This window comes from Scomber scombrus, unplaced genomic scaffold (assembly GCF_963691925.1).
Source record: "Scomber scombrus unplaced genomic scaffold, fScoSco1.1 SCAFFOLD_126, whole genome shotgun sequence".
Lineage (NCBI taxonomy): Eukaryota > Metazoa > Chordata > Actinopteri > Scombriformes > Scombridae > Scomber > Scomber scombrus.
Genome location: NW_026910244.1, coordinates 73,845 through 94,665, shown reverse-complemented (window position 1 = coordinate 94,665; position 20,821 = coordinate 73,845). Strand labels below are relative to the sequence as shown.

The following is a 20,821-nucleotide window of genomic DNA, read 5'->3' as shown; positions in this document are numbered from 1 at the left end:
TTATTTACAGAGTAGATTTAGAGAAGCTAGCTTAGCGTCCTGCAGGCTAGCAGTTGTTGTTTATGCTAACCTGTGATAACCCTGTCTTCACTTCAACCCCCAAACTTTAAAAGGAAAAGTTGGGACATTTTGGGAAATACTATTATTGACTTTCTTAGTTTAGATGATTGATAATCACTCCAACGTTTGTACGCTAAATAGAAATAAGCTTCAGCCAACAGTCGGCTAACTTAGCTTAGCATAAAAGCATGTTGTGGCCTAATTTGCTTGTTTAATTCGTACAAAACTCATCACAGTTTTATCTGCTGGATTATTTATTAGCAGGGCGACTTAAGGAAGCTGATTCTTTTTGTATTTATTGATTAAACATTATAGTTAGCTTGCTGCACGTCTAAATATGGCTAGCTTCATATTTAGCATATACAGACATTTGAGTCGTACCGATCTTATTTAAAATCAATTTCCCAAAATGTTTGAGGATAAATGTTGTTTTTAAACATCTGTGAAGGCAAAAAAGTGTTAAACTATGACTTTAAATACTTTAGTTTATAAAAATGCTACTTGGGATGTTCATGATTTAAAGAAAACTAGACAAAAATGAAAAAGAAAGGACATCAAGACTTAATTAGACTTTATTTCAATTTTAACTGAAGTGAAAGTAAACATATTCAAAGTGAAATAAACACAAGAACAGACTATTTATTAGCTGGGAGACTTAAGGAAGCTCATTCTATTTGTATTTAAGGATTAAACGTTATAGTTAGCGTGCTGCTCGTCTAAATATGGCTAGCTTTATATTTAGCATAGGCTACAGACGAGAGTCATACTGATCTTACTTAAACTAAACTTTCCAAAATATATGGGGATAAATGTTGCTTTTTAACATCTGAGAAAGCAAAAAAAGTGTTAAACTACTACTTCAAATAGTGTAGTTAATGAATGCGCTATGACTTTTGTATTTAAGGATTAAACGTTATAGTTAGCTTGCTGCTCGTCTAAATATGGCTAGCTTTATATTTAGCCTACAGACATGTGAGTACTAAACTCTTATTCACAAGGAAGCAATTAAGCATATTTCCCCAAAATATTTGAGGATAAATGTAGTTTTTTAACATCTGAGAAAACAAAAAAAATGATCCACTATGACTTTAAATAGTTTAATTAGCCAAATAAATACGCTACTGGGATGTTTATGATTCAATTAGTAGAAGAAAAAAAAGACAAGAATAAAAGAGAAAGGACGTCGAGACTTAATTAGATCATGAAAGACTTTATTTCAATTTTAACTGAACATATTCAAAGTGAGTTTTCTTTAATATAGCAGATTTCTGGACTTTCTGCTTAATTGAGGAAACAAAACAAAACGGAAGGAGGGAGAGAGAGAAAGGGGGAATAAAGAAAGAAAGTAAGCCTTGAACCTGAACCGTGTCTAAAGCTAAAGGTGGCACTTGATTGGCTTTCCTCGCTCCTTTCCCCAAAAGCCTCCTGCAGTGAAGGAAGGATTAGTGAAGTCAACCAGGCCCGAGCCCCCCAAAGGAGGAGCGATGGATGGGAGGAGGAGTGGAGGAGAGGAGGAGTGGAGGAGGAATGGAGGAGGAGAGGAGGCTTGTTGTTGCAGCTCAGGCCTTCATCTGTACTTTATGTGTGTCTAAAGTCAACTGAATGAGACAGGAGGAGCTTTTTTTCTCTCCCTCTCTCTCTCTCTCTCTCTCCCTCTCTCTCTCTCTCTCTCTCTCTCTCTCTCTCTCTCTCTCTCTCTCTCTCTCTCTCTCTTTCTCTCTTTCTTCCGAGCTGTCTGTGATGACAGGAGCTCTGAGAGGGAAGACGCTGCCAAACGAACAGCAGCACACATCCTTTTTTCTTTGTCCTTATCAGACAAGACTCTGTTTCTCCTCCATCTGTTACCTCAGATTGTCTTTTTTTTTCCTTTTTCTCTGTAATGACGCTGTTTTTCTTGTTGATGTGAAGTTGTGAAGAAAAGACAGAAAAGAAAGAAGAAGAAAGAGTTAGTAGTTGAAAGTAGTTAAAATGTTATTTAAGGAAAGAAAGGCAGAAATAAAAGGCAAAATGGACAAAATGAAGGAGAGAGTTTAGTTTCACTTTCAGATAAGTTGAACTTAAACGAGGAAAAGAAGGAGAGAAATAAGTGAAAATGGAAGGAGGAAGAGAAAGAAGGACAAGCAGGAAAGAAGAAGAAACAAAGATAAAGGGAAATAAGTAAAAAGAAAAGCAGAGGAAGGGAGTAATGGAAGAGAAAGAAGGAAAGTAAACGAGCAAGGAAAGAAGGGAACATTTGAGGAAGCACAGAAGGAAAGAAAGGAGAGAAAGACATGAAAAAGAAATGTAATACAGGAAGAAGAAAGTTGGAATGAATGAAGAGAAAGCAGAGGAATAAAAGAAGGAATGAATGGAGAGAGAAGGGAAGAAGAAACAGGAGAATGGTTAAAAAAGAGGAAAGTGAAGGAAGACAAGAGAGAAAAGGAAGAAAGGAAGGAAAGAAGATCAAGACAAGGAGAAATAGTCCTTTTTCACGAGTCCTTTTCGTTCTTCTCCTTTACTTCCTTTCTTATCTTTTGTCCCTTTACTTTCTTTTTTTTCTTCCTCTTCTTTCCTTCGATTATCCTTTCTGATCCTTTTTTTCCTTGTTTCTTTCCTTACTTCCTTTCCTTCCTTTCCTTCCTCCTTTAGTCTTTCCTCTCTGCCCTTTTTTATGTTCCTCCTATCCTATCCTTCATTTCCTTTTCCTTTCCTTCTCTTCCTCTTCTTCTTCTTTCTCTCTTTTTGTTCTTTCTTTTCTTCTTTATGTTACTCATCTAAAAGCATGAAAACCTAAAGACTGAACCACACTGCTCCTCTTCTTCTTCTCTTCCTTTCTTCTTCTTCTCTGAATACTTAGGAATACTTAAGGAGACATTTAAATACTTAGACGTATATTTTTTGGGGCAGTAATACTTTATCTTCTTCCACCAGTTGTGTTACAGTCATTTAAAAGATGGCCGACTGTCAGCTTCTCCCCATCAGGAGAAATTCAAACTCTCCTTTTTGTCATTAAATCTCATTTTCCTCCTGATGACAGTAACGTGATCGGGGGGGGGGGGGGCTTTCAGGCTCCGATCCAAAGCACCAGTCGTTCCTTCTGTCTGCCAAATTAGCGACATCAAAAAAAAGACATGATTGAAGAAGAAAAAAAAAAAAAAAAAAAAAAAAAACCCTGCTCCTTTTCATTCCACCTCGTATTCATCGCACACTTGGGGAGCACAAAGGCGGGGAGGTTCGCGGATGAGCTCCGACTGGGGAAAAAAACCTGGCCGGCGTAGAGCGGAGGCCATGAATGAGACCATTGTGCTTCGAGAGTCGTCGCGGCGCTTCCAAAGCGACCGAGCGGGCCGACAGAAACATGCTTTTGTCTGCGATCATTTGTTCAACCGTTGGCTTCAGAATGACTCTGCTGTCGCTGTGAAAAGGTTTACAGTGTCGGACAGTTGCTGCAAAAAGCCAGAGCCAAAAACCTGAAGTACCTGTATACAGTTCCACCTTCACACACACACACACACCTTCCTTCCTTCCCTCCCTCGCTCCTTCCTTCTTTCCCTCCACACACACACACACACACACACACACACACACACACACACACACACACACACACACACACACACACACACACACACACACACACACATGCATCAGGATAATGAAATTCAAGGGTGGCTGATCTGCAAGTCTCCAGCTTTGTGAGGAAGCTTTGATCGGCAGAAGGAATTCACTTTGTTGTTTACACCCACAACACAGCCTCGTCTTTGGAGTCCATTCACTCCCCTCCTCCTCCTCCTCTTCCTCCTCCTCCTCTTCCTCCTCCTCCTCCTCCTCCACCTCCATCATCATCTCCTTGCAGCATCATGGGAAGAAGGGAAGAAGTGAAGAAGGGTGGGTGTAGGGATTTGTGCAAACATAGTCCTGTCTGAGCTTAAATCAGCGACTTAGCTTTGATTTTTGGGTCTTTACATAAAACTAGTGTTTCTGTTTTAACCCTCCTCTCGCTCGTCATCTTCCCGGGTCAAAATAGACCCGAGGACAACAGGGATTCAGATATCAGTAGGTACTTTAGTCAGTACAATATCATCATAAATGAAGATATCCTCCTCTTCTAGCTGCTGCTCCTTTACTCATCTACAACTGGAGTTACTCTGCAGAGTCAAACCTTCAATATAAACTCATAAAATATCATAAATATGAACATTTTTGATCCTTTTGTCTTCACATTGATTGTGCAACTTTTGTCCTTTGACTGTTTTAATAAAGCATAAGGTATAAATTAGCACCCAACTTCATTCCAACTTATTAACACAGGTTTTACACATTTTTTGGGAAATTATGGTCAGTAGGTCTTGTTTAAAGAAACTATACCTCATGTCCTCCCGGGTCAAAATTGACCCGATGACAACAAGAGTGTTAAATCCCCAGAAATGGGGAAAATGTAGGGGTTCACAGGTAAATCTGAAATATATATGTGCGCCTTAATGAATAGCTAGTGTTAATAAATTCACCCAGTGTTAAAATGCTGCTCAGGTGTCAATTTTGCCCCAGGCGGACAACAGGCGTTAAGTTAAAAATGAGGCATAACTTCATTTAAATGAGGCCTATTGAGACATAATGTCCAAACATATGTGTAAAACCTGTATTGATAAGTTGGAATGAAGTTGGCTAAAAAGGTCTAACACAGAATTGGGTGATAATTTATATATTATGCTTTAAAAACAGTCTTTCCTAAATCCATCCAGACTCTCAATAAACACACACAGTGACTCTGCAACCAACTTAAAAATAACCCTCTATTCATATATTGTGCAATATTTTACCAGACATTTGCACTCATAGCACTTCATTTTTTACCTACCTGCATTGTTTTAGTTTTATAATGGGTCGTGATTGAGTGTGTGTGATGCTGAATGTATGTAGTTGTGTGTATGTATGTGATAATATGTCTGAATACTGCTGTGATGGGAACTTCATTGTATTATGAATACAGCGCCAATAAAAGGCATCTTATCTCATCTTAAAGACAACAGGAGGAGTTAAAAGCTGAAGTGAGTTTTAGAAGTCAAAATCCATCAGTTGTTGTCAATAATTGTCAGAATCGCAGTGTGTTGTAGTTAATTGGGTTTTCTGGGTGTTTTGTATTTAAAATATATTGCTGAAGTGTCTTTATGAAGAAAAAAAAACATCCTTCACTCTTCTTCACTCCAGTTCTAACAAATTACTTTGACTTTTAATTATTTTTTTGTGATTATGTAAAAAGAAAGTGACTCATGAGTTCTCATAGCCCAAAGTAACGTCTTTTAATTTCTTGTTTTTTGTGCAATCAGCAACTTCACAGCCCCAAAGATATATTTAGTTTAGAAATGATATTAAACAAAAGCAGCTGCAGCATTTCGTCACATATGGCAAACTGGAATCAGCCACATGGTCGCTTATTTCCACATCCAGCAGTAACGGAGCAACATTATCATTCATTTGGAGTCATGTTTTGTCCACCTGGTGAATTTAAAGTCCAATTTTCACTCTCTTTTAGCTCTGATTTTACACTCTACCAACTTCCTGAGGTAAATATCTGGCTCTTTAGCGGCTAAATGCTAACTGTGTCTGTTTGAGCAGGTGGTGTACAGGTGCTTTTTTACAGCTTTTTCTATTAAAACGACAATAAGAGTGCTGAGAATGAACCAAAACAGTAAAGTTGCAGCCAGACATCTAAAGAATCAGCTAAACCTCAACTATAAAGCTCCGTGAAGTAGACTTGTCACTATAACTACTTTTATTGGACGATATATTGTCTCAGAAATAATCGCGATAAACTATATTATTGTCATTTAAAGATGATTTTATACCACTGATATAATGATAATATAATAGTATAATAATGGGGGGTGGGATTGGAAAGTGGGCACTATTGGCTATTAGTGGCAAATAAACCTGGATATTTAGTATTTTTGTGCATTTTTAGCCGTTATTATTACAGACTATAGTCGAGACATGACAGGAAATGATTTAGTGAAAATATCCAAAAAAGGTTGAAAACTCAAACCAGTGATGTTATGGTTCATGTTGCAGGTTTTAACCCTTAAGATACTTTGAGATCCAGTGAAAAACAAACCAGTGGACTCATTTTAATGATGCAAAGTGAGAATTGGAAGTTTATGTTTCCATCATGATTTGACCTGTCACGATAACTACTTTAATTGGACGATATATTGTCTCAGATCATTTTATACCACTGATATAATAATAATATAATAGTATAATAATGTGGGGGGGGGGGGGGGGGGGGGGGGGGGGTAGAGGGAGACTGCCATAATGTTTGGGGACAGAGTTATTTCCCTTTAATTCTTCTGCAGTCTCCACTCAGTGAGGAATGGAGGACACTACTCACTTAGCCAATGTGACATGAATAGCCTCTTAGCTGCTAATGTGAAGTGTGGCGATACTGAGGTCAAAGGTCATGTCCATGCATCATACGATAAGTCCATATATAGACATGATGATGACTGATAGTTGACGTTAGATGGAGCGCTGATGTGAAACAACAGTATAATATATAAGTTTAATGGAGCTGTATGAGGCGACATTTAGACACTTTGCAGCCAGTAACAAGCAAGTATTCTGTGTCACCATGGTAACAAACCTCATCATACAGTACATTGATGTGTGTGTGTGTGTAAATTAAACTGATTTACTTTAACTTTTATATTGAGTTATGGATTCTTAAATGCACGTTGGTGGTTATATCACTTGAGAAATTTCTATATTTGTGTTTTTACTTAGAGATAAGCAGATTTTATTGGGTTTTTTACTCCTGATAATTACTTATACATGTTATTTTTAAAAGCTAACTTTCATTAACAAAGTTTAAATGTGAAGTGTGGCAATACTGAGGTCAAAGGTCATGTCCATGCATCATACAATAAGTCCGTATATAGACATTATAATCATTGTGGCAGGTCTACCGTGAAGCTAAGAGGAGCTGCAGAGTCACTGATCATCACTAAGAGCCACAACACAATAAAAACCGACAGCTCAGACATTGTTATTATAAAATATTGATTAATCAAATGAGTAACGACATGGTGACAAACCCCACAACCATTAAAAAGGAGATCTCTGGAGCTTTATTTGTTCTCTTTTAACTCACTTTTTTTTGGTTTTTAGAGCACGTTTTACCTTTGTGTCGTCCTCTCGGGTCAAATTGAGCTTGTCTGTTTTGACTGTTCCTTCCTTCCTTCCTTCTTTCCTCCCTCCCTCCTACCTTCCTTCCTTCTTTCCTCCGTCCTTCCTTCCTCCCTCCTTTCCTTCCTTCCCTCCTCCCTTCGTTCCGTTTGTCCTTCCTCCTTCCTACCTTCCTTCCTTCCTTTCCTTCTTTCCTTCCCTCCTCTCCTTCCTTCCTCCCTCCCTCATTTTCTTCCTTCTTCCTCCCTTCCTTCCTCTCTTCCCTCCTTCCTTCCTCCCTCCTTTCCTTCCTTCTTTCCTTCCTTCTTCCTCCCTTCATCCTCCCTCCCTTCCTCCCTCCTTTCTTTCCTTCCTTCCTTCTTTCATCCTTCCTTCTTCCTCCGTTCCTTCCTTCCTTCTACCTTTCCTTCCTTCCTTCCTTCCTCCCTCCCTTCCTTCCTTCTTCCTCCCTTCCTAAGGAGTAAGGAGAGGAGGAAGGGAGGAAGGAAAGGAGGAAGGAAGGACAGGAGGAAGAAGTATGGAAGGAGGAGGTAGCAAAGAAAGAGGGAAGGAGGGGAAGAACGAAGGACAAATTAAAGATAGAGGGAGGAAGGAAGGAAGGAAAGAAGGAACAGTCAAAAGAGATGGGGTCAATTTGACCCGGGAGGACGACAGGAGGGTTAATACTTCTCTTCCTCACAGTTATGCAGAATCCATCTGTTGCACATGCTGCGAGGGGTTGATGTGTTTGGCCTTTACAGCATCAAACCCATGTAAGCTTCTCACCAAGTTGAATATATTCCTCGCCTTCTGCACAGCTGGTGAGCTTCTACTCGGCTTTAATTACATCCCAAACGTCCTTTTTAAAATACTGCTGCTCAACAGTTTGACTCCTGCTGATGTTTGTTTCCCTTCGCTGATGACGAGGCTCGGAGTTTGTCCTCATGTTGAACTTTTGTTTTGCAGATTTTTTTTTTTTTTTCAGAGCACCAGACGGTCATTCTTCACTCTGACACTTACAGTCGGTTGCAGACAGTCAAACATGGCAGGTAGCGGTCGAGCGGCTCTGGGGGAGCAGTGGGAGGAGTTGTCCTCCAGGGATTTGCAGAGAGAGAGAGAGAAAGAGAGAGAGAGTGTGCTGAAATGTGGATGAGAATAAGCTGAGGAAAAAAGCCTGGAGCTGTTTGGGTTGTTAGTGTCACCGACTGACTTCAGATACTTCTTATGTCATAGTCAGGGTTGGCAAGGTTACAGATTACTAGTTACTTTATTTAAAAGGTAATAAGTAATGTAACTATTTCAATTTCTTCATCAAAGTAATGGAACTTATTACATTTGATGACTCTTCTGATTTCCTAACCAATGTTTTCAGCTGTTAGGGTAAATGTTCCCTCCATCTGTCCTTCCTTCTGTCCTTCCCTCTTTCCTTCCTTCCTTCCTTCCTTCTGTCCTTCCTTCTTTCCTTCCTCCTTCCTTCTGTCCTTTCTTCCTTCCTTCCTTCTGTCATTCCTTCCTGCTGTCCTTCCTTCCTTCCATCCTTCCTCTTTTCCTTCTGTCCTTTCTTCCTTCCTTCCTTCCTGTCTTCCTTCCTTCCTTCCTGCTGTCCTCCCTTCCTTCCTTCCTTCCTTCCGTCATTCCTTCCTTCCTTCCTTCCTGCTGTCCTTCCTTCCTTCCTTCCTGCTGTCCTTCCTTCCTTCCTTCCTTCCTGTCAATTAAACACCAACATCTAAGTCCAGCTGTTTTTCATGGATACTGACATGATTTATAAGGGAGATCATTTCTAATAAAGCAACATTTATCTCTCATTTGAAAATGTATTCATTAGTTCATGTAGATTTTGGAATATAAAATAAAAATATTTGATGAATAAAGTCAAAAGTCTGGCACCATTTAAGCCCATGTGTGCTCCAAATAAGTACAAAATATAAGAAAAATATTGATTTCAAAGAATTAAAAACAGCAATATATGTATTCAGTAACATGTTAAATATTAAAAAATTAGGAAGACTTCAGATGTAACCTCCTTTGTAATCATCAACATTTTTCATCAGTAACTGTAACAGATTACAGTTACATTTATTTTTTAATTAAATTACATTACGCTGTTACATGAAACTAGTTCCTCCCCAACACTGTTCATGGCAGCATATCCTACTCATTTCTGATTAGATGACAGTTCATCAGTTTAACAAAATCAGTATAAAATATATATTGAACTGTGAGTAACTATAGCAACGCCTTATGATAGCTCTATTTATTTTGACCACAACTCTTAGTCCTCATGAGTGGATAGAGTGTTATATTTTATCATGGAGATCACCCTGAGATTGCCCAGTCATCATTACCTGACCCAAAGTATGGTGATTACGACTTTCCAAGTTTCCCTAAATAGCATTTATATCAACTTCCAAGTCATAATTATGACCAGGAAACTCTGCTCTGCTATATGGAATATGACACTTAATAATACAGAAGTGGCCAAAACAAACATGCTGGATCCTTACCTTGGCACTAAGTCCATTATTAAATGTAATAAAACCCATATTTAATGCACAGTGCTTTAAACCCACACGCAGCCATCGTGTGAACGCTCGCCTGAAGTCCTGAACAATCTTTCCGATCCTTCCCACCCATCCATCCATCCATCTAATATATCATGAGCGTGGGCGTTTATGTGGGTTGGAAGTCTGAGGAAAAAGCTATTAAGTTAAGATTGGAGAATGAAGTCAAGAATAAACTTTTCACACTTATCGAATTTCACAGATTCAATTATGATGGTGAGAGAGTCGAGCTCGTTTTTCATCGGTAACTGAACCTCTTCGACACAATGACAACCCCCCCCCCCCCCCTCCCTGTGTGAGGTGCTGATATAAAAAATAACAGACACTATGATTTTATTATGATTATATGTCTGTCTCAAAGGGTTTTTTTTGGTGGTAGCTTTTGTTTAATAATTCACATTTACCTCAAATCTGAACCTCTGCAGTCCTTCTGTCACATTTACCCTTCCTGTCACAAACATTTTATCCTTCTGGCCGACCCTCGGGCCAGGGAAACATGTTGCAGTCACCTGTCAGGTAGCCTCTGGCATGGAGATGATTTGTGTTGACATGCTTGGCTGTTTTCTCTCCACACACACACACACACACACACATACACACACACACACACACACACACACTCTCTCTCTCTCCATCTGTCCCTCTCTTTTCCTGCCGCAAAAGGGTCACCGCTGCTGTTTTTCAGCCACTTGACTCCTGTCGGCAGAGAAAATGTCAGATAAGGTGCAGCGAGGGAGGAACAACCGGTGGAGATATACGCAAAACTCTCTGCCTCTCTGTTTGATTGACAGCAGGAAAGGATGTGCGTGATTGATTTGTACTTTCTCGTCTATATCTAGGATGATTTTTTTATGTCAAAGTTGTCAAAAGTTTCTGAATGTGTCCTCAGGCAGTGGTGGAAGAAGAGCTCAAATTCTTGACTTCCCTTAGTGCTGTTTAAATCCATCTTTAAATATTTCTGGACAATGCAAATGAATATAAGTAAAGTGAAATAGAAAATTTGGCTCCCAGATATTTCTTTCAGATGTCGGTGGAGACCAAAACGGAGCAAAAAGAGTGAATATTGGTGCTTAGCTAAGACAATTATGAGGATTAAAAACTCTAAAGTTATAAAACTAACCAAAAAAAACAACTAACAAACAATATTTATTGACAGAAAGTGACATTTTACTCCCAGATATTTCTTTCAGACGTCGGTGGAGACCAAAACGGAGCAAAAAGAGTGAATATTAGTGGTATATCTATGTCAGGTTGCCTATAACACAACTCCAAATAAGTGCTAATGCTACCAACATGTTTCAACTTTAAATATAAGTTATAAAACTAATAAAAAACACCAAATAAGTGCTAATGCTATTTCTGTTATAAAAATAGACGATTTGCAACCATATTTGCCACATCAACTTTTAATATCAAGTGGAGTCAGTTTATTTATGGAGCACATTTAAAAACAATAAATGTTAACCAACGTGCTTGACTTGACAGAGAGGACAATTATAATCAAATCAAATCAGAGACATGATTATGAGGATTTAAAAAAAACCCTCTAGACTACAGTTTAAAAACTAACAAAAAAAGCCAACGAGCTACAGCAAAGGCATAATTAAGGATGGATGGAAGGATTGAAAAGGAAGAAGGAACGAAAAATTTAAAAATGAAAGGGTTGAAAAACAGCAGAAGTACTTATTTTTACATCTGATCTGCAAACTACATTAACATTTTGTCATTTTGAAGACGCTTTTAATTCAAATTGACTCACAAATGAGGGAAGACAATCAAGCGTTAAGAGGACAGTGACACATTCTCAAGTAGCTGACCAAGTATGAGAGCAATTTTTCCTTTTTTAAAATTATTTAATCAAGAAATGACTAAGTAGATACATGCATATGATAAATAATACCATGATCAAAGTAACCAGTAAAGCTTAGTTATTAATGGTGTAAACACACATCTAACATAGTGTAAGATTGTGCACATTTGCTCTCCTTCTATCTGCTTTATAGTGTATTCAGGCCTTAACTCCAGCTGTTAAAATAACTATGATATTATCTTTTAAAATGTGGAAAAGGGGAAAAGAAACTTGAGTATCCAAACCTGCAAACCTGCACTGAACTATGTGAAAGAACCTACTTATCTTCCACCTCTTTCTATATAGCTTAATATCTCTGATGCTGCGTACGTCCGTCTCTTCATAACCTCAGATGTGATGCGAGGGTGTAGCTCTCAACAGAAATGATTAACGTCCGTGTGTGAAAGCCAACCCCCCCCGCCGCTTCGTCTTTCTCACCACACACACTTCTGCATGAGGGATTAGATCTAAGCCGGCGTGTGTCGAGTGGGATCATCACAGGGCGTGCCATCATCCCCTTTTTACTTTTGTCTTTCCCCTTCAGCTCTCTCTCTCTGTTTTCTACCTCCCTCTTCCTCCTCCTCCTCCTCCTCTCTCTGCTGCCTGTGATAAACCCAGAGGATGGTTGAAGAGGAGGAGGAGTGGGGGTCAGTAGTTCCCTTCAGCTCCTGCAGCAGCTACATTGAGTGTTTTGACATCAATAAATCATTATCTTGTTACGATTCGGGATATTAGCGTAATTACAGTAAACAGATGAGACATCACCGAGCAGACTTTCAGGGTCTCGAGGCCTCGACTCTGAATTTAATGTTATAAAAAAGTAGGATTTAGTTTGGAGTGATTTGCTTAGAGGCACAAAATAAGACTTTAAAGAGCTCCAGGAGAAAGTTTCTGTTAGTAGCACAAAGTCAAAAGAGTGAAAGGCCAACAAGAGGAATGGAAGTTTGTTTTTCTTTTAAAGAGAGGGAAAGGAGGTGCAGTTAAAGATGTGGTTTATGGGAAGTAGTTTGGTATATTTAATGGATGTTATAATACAGTTGAGCTCAAATCTGCCTTTCTTGGCTGTTATACACGTTGTTTATACTCACGCTCTGTTGAGTTTTTGACCATTAGTAGTGCTATAGAGTAATATTTTTATGAGTGCGTCCTTGTTTTGTTTAATCCTGTGCAGCCAAATGACGGTCTGTCACAATAATTATCAACTTATCGTACAATAACGTAATTATCAGCATCATCATGTCTATATATGGACTCATCTTATGATGCATGGACATGACCTTTGACCTCAGTATTGCCACACTTCACATTAGCAGCTAAGAGGCTGTTCATGTCACATTGGCTAAGTGAGTAGTGTCCTCCATTCCTCACTCTTTGCATTATTATGTTATTATATTATCATTATATCAGTGGTTATAAAATGATCTTCAAATGACAATAATATTGTTTATCGTGATTATTTCTGAGACAATATATCGTCCAACCAAAGTAGTTATCATGACAGGTCTAGTCATGATGTGCAGGCGTCTTTCAGCTTCCAATTCTCACTTCACATCATTAAAATGAGTCCACTGGTTTGTTTTTAACTGGATGTCAAAGTATCTTAAGGGTTAAAACCTGCAACATGAACCGTAACATCACTGGTTTGAGTTTTCGACCATTTTTGGATATTTATCTAAATCATTTCCTGTCATGTCTCGACTATAGTCTGTAATAATAACGGCTAAAAATGCACAAAAATACTAAATATCCAATTTTATTTACGACTAATAGCCAATACTGCCCACTCTCCAATCCCACCCCTCTTTATTATAATACCATTTATATCAGTGGTTATAAAATGATCTTCAAATGACAATAATATCGTTTATTGCGATTATTTCTGAGACGATATATCGTCTAATAAAAGTAGTTATCGTGGCAGATCTACAGTCTACACAAACACTCCAAAGAAAATGTGTTTGGTTGCATTTTAACGTATCAAAGTAAATGGAAAGACGCAAATGAGACCAAACAGGCGAGATTTACTGTTTTATAACCAGCAGAAAGCAAATAGTCTGGAGTTATTGGTTAATTTTGACATTTTTAATCACTTATCGCACACATCCGTCACTGTGTGTTACGGTAAATGTCATCTTATTCACTCACAACTTCTGTAAAACCAGCTCAGAAGTCAAAAATATAAAATTAACTTTACTTGAATGCAACTTCCTCTTGGGATGAAACTCTAGAGACTCTATTTGGGATCTGATTGGTGGATGTATAAAGAATATCGTGGCACTGTTACCTTCCACTCACCTTGCACTATATTAGTAATATAATCATCTAATTATCTGCACCATGCTCTTATTTGTTTTCTGTAATCATGTCAAGGTTTCTTCATCAATTTAAAGCTCAAATCTGTTGTGAAGTTTAAAAAAAACATAAGCTTCATGTTCCATGTTAAACCGCATCAGACGGAGCCAGCTGGTGTTTTGGAGAATCATCACATTCCCACTAAAGAAAAACGAAGCCCAGAAAAAAATAAATAAAAGAAAAACCCATTAGATACCATCCTCCCTGAACTTCAACACATCCTGGCAGATGAGAACATTTCCACTCTTCTCTTTGATTCTTTTTTTTTCATCTCTTTTTATCCAAGGCCGTTCTGCTCATCTAAAAGCCCAATTTATTCCTCAGCAGAAGTTGAAAGAGACGCCCCCCCCCCCCTCCTCCTTAGAGCTCTTTTCCCAATGAGAGAATGTGTGTTTTTTCTTTCTTTTTTTTCTTCTTTTTTTTGTGTGAAGAGGTTTTCATAAAAGAAAGACAAATCTCAGCTCGTCAGCTTGATTGTGGCAACGCTCGCCTGCGGTCGATAGCTTGGGATTTCACCGAGAGTCGGATCTGTGGCTCACCTACGCACGTCGACAGGCAGGAATGACGTACGACAAATAAAAATAGGAATGCCGAGGGTTAAGATGATAAATCTGTCTTTTGTTAGAGATGTTTAACCTTCGTGTCGTCCTCCCGGGTCAAATTGACCCCGTCTGTTTTGACTGTTCCTTCTTTCCTCCCTTCCTTCCTTCCTTCCGTCTGTCCTTCCTCCCTCCTTCTCTCTTTCTTTCCTTGCTCTCTCTTTCCTTTCTTCCTTCCTTCTGTACTTCCTTCCTTCTTTCCTTCTTTCCTTCCTCCATCCCCCTTTCTTCCTTCCTTCCTTCCTTCTTTCCACCTTACCTCATTCTTTCCTTCTTTCCTCCCCATTACCTTCCTTCTTTCCTCTGTCCTTCTTTCCTTCCTTCCTCCCTTCCTCTTTTCCTTTCTCCCTCCCTCCCTCCTAACTTCCTTCCTTCCTTCCTTTCTTCCCTTCTTTCCTCCCTCCTTTTCTTCCTTCCTTCCTTCCTGCCTTCCCTCCTTCCTGCCTTCCCTCCTTCCTTCCTCCCTCTTTTCCTTCCTTCTTCCTTCCTCCCTCCCTTCCTTCGTTCCTCCTTTTCTTCCTTCTTCCTCCTTTCCTCCTTTCCGTCCTCCCTTCCTTCTCTCCTTTCCTCCCTTCCTTCCTTCCTTCCTCCCTCCTTTCCTTCCTTCCTCCCTCCCTTCCTTCCTTATCTCGAGGACAACAGGAGGGTTAAGGAAGGTTTATAGCATTTCAAAGGATGTATAATAAATGTGGTCGCTGGGTCAGAGGTTGTGTAGCTCTGCTGAAATAAAGGAGCAGCTCACTTTTTCTTCTGGAAGGCACAAAACAAATTGTCATGTAGTCCAGGTACAGAGAAAAATGAGTAATCATCAGAAGCTTCTGGCGTTGTGGCACAGGGTGATTTTTTTCTCTTCTCTCTCTCCAATACTCAAGAGCAGAAGTCTAAAGATCAATTTCCTTTTGAGCCACCAAGCAGGGCGGGAACAGAAAAGCCCCATCAGGGAGTCAGGGAGCCGTGACTGGAATCTGTTTCAGGTCTGAGGAGGATGGGGATTTATGAAGCATTCAAAAGAAACTTTATTCTTTTTTAAACGTTCTTTTGGTCCAGATGTATCGGCTCTGATACATGAAAAGATTGCATTATTGTTTGACTCCACCACTGAAGCTCCTCTGTCATGTTTAATGACAGAGGAGATTTGAGAGGTGTGCTTTTTAATTAATAAAATATTGCAAAGTTGTAATGTTACCATTTCGGCTACTATCATAACCATAAACCCATTATTTGGAGCTGGAAGTGTGACTCTTCATATAGCTATATCTTCCTTCAGGACCTGGTGTGTCCTTGGTTGCATTGGTTGGCAGTAAATATAGTAGGATGACACCAAAAATGAACCAATTAAAAATTCATTTGTAGTAGGAGGCCTATTTTTTATTGTATTGTTTTCCTAGGGTGGCAAAGTCATCACACTCCCAACTCTGCCTCTGATTGGCTAGTACTCCAATCAGAGGCAGACTGTATCTTCATGGTCTTGATGGAGGGCTTTTTTTTGAGAGGTGTACTTTTTAGTTATAGTAAAATATTGCAAAGTAGTAATTATAATGTTACCATTTCAGCTACTATCATAACTATGAACCCATATATTTGGAGCTGGAAGTGTGACTCTTCATATCGTTATCCCCACCCAAAGGACCTGTTGTGTCCTCGGTTGCAGCCTCTGCTCATATAAAGTGTATTTTTATGTTCTTCTATCTTTTTATCAGCTTGCCAATCAACTGTAAAGCACTTTGGACTACATTAACCTGTTGGAAAGGTGCTACAGTATATAAATTAAGTCTGATTGATTGGCTGGTTTTACAAGTCAATCAATGGGCACCAGGCGATAGTGTCATCACATCAGCCATTAAGCGCAGGTGTTACTCCGTGCCATCTTTGCACTGTTGGGTACTGAGAAGGAATGACAGCCAACAAAGAAAATTGACATCATGGCTGATTTGCTCTGGATTCAATTTTCCAGGCAAAGGTTTTCAAGGTTAAAAAAATAAATATCTGAAGGCGAGCGACCAAAGCATTCACTTCAAGGTCTCAAACAGTCAGTCAACAGCTTCGTGAAGGACTTCAAGCCATAAAAAATAAGGTATTTTACTGGCTAAACTTGCTATTTAACACAGATAGTGCCTCATGGAATATATATATATATATACTGGTTTTGGCACCATAAAACAATAAAGGATGGATTTTTTTAACCTATCCTGTAGAATTGATAAAGATTGTTGGTTGCTTGAATGCTTGAATTTGATTGTTTAGAAACATGAGCGTACTTGTAAACCATCTGGAGACCTGGTCGGCATTTTTGCTAATGCTAATCTGTCTTAGTGTGAGAAATAATTGGGGTTTGCATAGCTTCAGCTTGAGTTAAAAGTTTGCATACTGTTTTTGATTTCAGTGGAGATTGAGGCAATGAGTGATGAGTGCACTTTGCTGCGTGTGTGTGTGTGTGTGGCAGGGTCATCAATCTGACCGCTGAAGGCCCGGTGCGAGACCCCAACGGTCCACTACCGTCCAGACATGCTCGTAAATTTTATGGTCATTGTACAACATCCCAACATACTGTGAAAAGAGCAGCAAGTGAACCTACAGTTAGTTCATGAGAGCTTTTATGTAGACACATTTTTGTATTTTATTCATTATTTTTAGACAGAGAAGTTGGTTGGTAGATTGAATTTAAGAAAAGTGACAGACAGGCAAAATGCATGTCAAAATCACATTAAAACTAGTGTCTCAAGTCTATTGAAGTATTTTGTGCGAAAATGTGCATACTAGCCTGTGTTATTTGGGTGTTAAATGATTAGTTTAGACATTAAAGGGGTCACATTACGCACATTTCCAGCTCTATATTAATAATCTGGGTCTCTACTGGGATATCTTTGCATGATATACAGTTAAAAACTCCTTATTTATCTTATACTGGTCCTTTATGCAGCCCCTTAGTTCAGCATCCGTCTGAAACAGCTTCAGGAAGTAATAAGATTTTAACTTCTTTTACTCATTCTTTACTTCATGCTCGTCAACAAGGTAGAAAAAAACATAGCAAACGAAGCGATCAGTGCAGGTTGACGCCCTGGGTTTTGATTTTCAGGGAGCATTTCTTCAATGTTCACCTCAAGTTTTAGAACTGTGATCATGTTTAGTATAGATACCCAACTTCATAACAGTATATAAATACGAGAAAAGCACCAAAAGCATAATATCTCCCCATTAAACATTTAAAATCTAAAATAGAAAGTTTACAGTATTTTAAGAAATATGCTTATTCCGATACTTAGCTGGAGCCAGTAGCCGGTAAGCTTAGCTTAGCACAAAGACTGCGGACAGCTAGCCTTGGTCTGTCTAAAGTCCAGCCCACCAGCACCTGCAAGTACCAGCAAGTTAATGCGTTATATCTCATTTAAATGAGTTTAATCTGTAACTCGTCCTGGCCAAGACAAAGTCCGACTAGATCAACGCAATTTACATAAAAACTGCTTTAAAGTAAAAGTAAAGTATATCACAATGGGCAATGTGAGAGATGTTTTATTACAAGCAAAAGACGGAGAAATTAAGTGTACTCAGTTCAATCAAAAGTGAAGTATACTGGTGAAGAATTGCTCCTATAACTGTAACAAATACTGCACAACCAAGACGAATATTGTACTAGATTAAACAACCAATAGATAGAATATATTAAAACAAAGAAATATAATCATTCTGAATAAACGGAGTCTCCAGAGATTAAAACTTGAACATTTGTCTAGAATTTCTGAAACTCTGCTCAGCTCCAGCTCTCTATGTATGAAATGAGTTGATATAAGCTGCCGTTTTCCCATTCAGATGATCTTTCAGTTGTTGAAACAAGTGAAATGAAATAAGTCCCACTGCTGTGTAAGTTTAAGTTTTTTAATCTCTGTTAACAGCAGTGAACTTACGACCTTATTATCGCTTTTTCTCTTTCACTCGCGCCATCAGCCAATGTTTTCAGTATGTGGGCTTTTTAATTTATTGAACTTTATGTGGGAGTTTTACAATGTTAGTTTTTTGAGCTTTCTGCATATATATCTATTTGAAATAAGCTCAAGATATTTATATTGTCTCTGCTGTGGAGATGACAGTATCTTATTGATTTTCTCTGAGTCTTAAAGGTTTTTTTGGCCTCGGTTTAGCCTGCAGGAGCAAAGACCAACATGACTCTGCTGTAACTCTGCCTGCCAATTGTTTACATATTTCACATAACTTCTGCTGTTGCGCCCTCCAGGCACCTGCTGCAACGCTTGAAAACTCCTCGCCGGGGGCAAACAATATCCAATAGCTGCTCTGTCAGTCAGTCTGTGTCTGCTTGATAACACATGAAATTACAGTTTTCTGCCTGTCTGCTGGAGGGAGGTCCATCGGGGCCTGTGGCTCCTGTGACATTTCAGACTCCTCTCGTCACTTCTTGCTGTCGCTGTCTTGTGTCTGGAGAACAATGGATAAAGAGAGACTTGTTGTCGAGGTTGAGAAAGATCCCAAACTGTATGATTCACAGCCTTAGAGATAGAGATAGGGTTAGGAGTTGAGACATCCGGGGGAGGCTAGGAGTAAAACCGCTGCTCCTTTGCATCAAAAGGAGCCAGCTGAGGTGGTTTGGGCACCTGGACGCCTCCCTTTAGAGGTGTTTCAGGCACATCCGACTGGGAGGATATCCCGAGGCAGACCCAGAACATGCTGGAGGGATTACACATCTCTCTTGGCCTGGGAACACCTTGGGATCCCTCAGGAGGAGCTGATGAGCATTGCTGGGGAGAAAGGTGTTTGGGTTTCATTGCTCAGCCTTGGATAAGCGGCAAAAAATGGATGGAAATGGATGTAAATGGATGAAAATGGATGGATATATGACTCACAATCCCTTCTTTACAAAGTTAATGGCAAAAAAAGTGTAACTTAGCGAGCCATAGCTGTGTAAACTAGCTTGTGTGTGGTCTTCCTGTTGATGCTCATCTATATTTGTGCTTGGGAGGCAGGGGGGGAAACACGCTGTAGCAGTTGTGCATTTTCAGCTTGAGTGGATTTTTCTTGCGGTTTTTTGACAGGCTGTGGAAAGAGCTGTGCTGCTGTTCTGTGTTTACTGTGTTTTGTAGGCAGGAAGGGGCTTGTCTCACCTTGTTCTGAACCTTCACTGATTTGCTGACAAATGCACACTTGACATTTTACTGTAGCGCTCTGAAAGGTACACGGACCAGTGGTTTTTTTTTACATTCCCTTATCCAACTCAATGAATGAAGCAATGAATGAATGACTTTTGTTGTGTAATACTACTGAAAAAACCCATTCCTCATGGCTTACGATCCATGTAATACAATAATAGTACATATGACTAAAGAAAGGCAGAATATTCTCTGGTTTCAGCTTCTCAAATGTGAAGATTTGCTGCTTTTCTTTGTCACATGTGACAGTAAATTAAGATGTTTTGGTTTAATACTGTTGTTCGGACTACACAACAAACTGAAGACCTGATATGATTAAGTAATTTGAAATACTTGATGACATCTAGTCCATGTTATACAAAGCTAACAGAACGTTGTGTACAGTACAGTATACTCCAGGCAGCATTGGGTTCAGTTCACCTCAGTGCACTCTGAAAATCAACATGTAGAAACTTAAAACTCCATCTCAATAAACATTTAGTTGCCTTTACAGCTCTTCAAGGTTGTTGCTGTTGTTTATTGTAAAAAGATTGTAAAGGAGTCTTGCGGTCGGTGCGTTCAAGGGCAGGGATTTGAGAGTCAGAGAGTTTTCTTTCTCAACACAGTTATGTTAAAACCACAGACTGTTTAAAAAATAATGGACTTATCCACTGTTATGTCACTCACTGGTTTGTGGATTTGTGTTTTGAAGCCTTGAGTTTCGCATTTTGACCGTTGTTACCTTGGATTTTTGGAGGCAGAAGTGATGAGAAGTGACTATATTGCCATTTGGTAGCTTGGTTAGCACATTTCATTTACTGTCTATGGTTAATTATGATAATGTTAATGCTGATACTAATTTTCATTAGTGAAAAACAGGCTAAAAAACCATTGAAACTAAACATACTTACTGGAAAAACTTAACATCGGACTCCTTAGAGGGGCTTTTACCACAATTAAACACCAAAATGTATTATTAATTAAGGTTTAATGAACCAAAAATACACTGAAAGAGTAATGGCACCATACAATCTGTCAATCTGGGGTTACACTACATTAGACACTACACTAGTTACATTAAATAACAAAGGTTGTCGATGTGGTAGCAATTTGCCAATCGTAAAC

At 39.1% G+C, this 20,821-nt stretch overlaps 1 protein-coding gene across 1 annotated transcript in view; it reads left to right on the top strand.

Moving 5' to 3' along the window:
• Positions 1 to 3,279: 3,279 nt before the first annotated feature.
• The window catches only part of LOC133976817 (extracellular matrix organizing protein FRAS1-like), a gene marked incomplete at its 3' end in the record, with an annotated part of 89,175 nt that continues 71,633 nt past the window's right edge, over positions 3,280 to 20,821 (top strand). The window contains exon 1 of the mRNA XM_062415015.1: positions 3,280 to 3,456. Coding sequence (XP_062270999.1) covers positions 3,280 to 3,456 — 177 coding nt within the window. The remainder of the gene's footprint in view (positions 3,457 to 20,821) is intronic.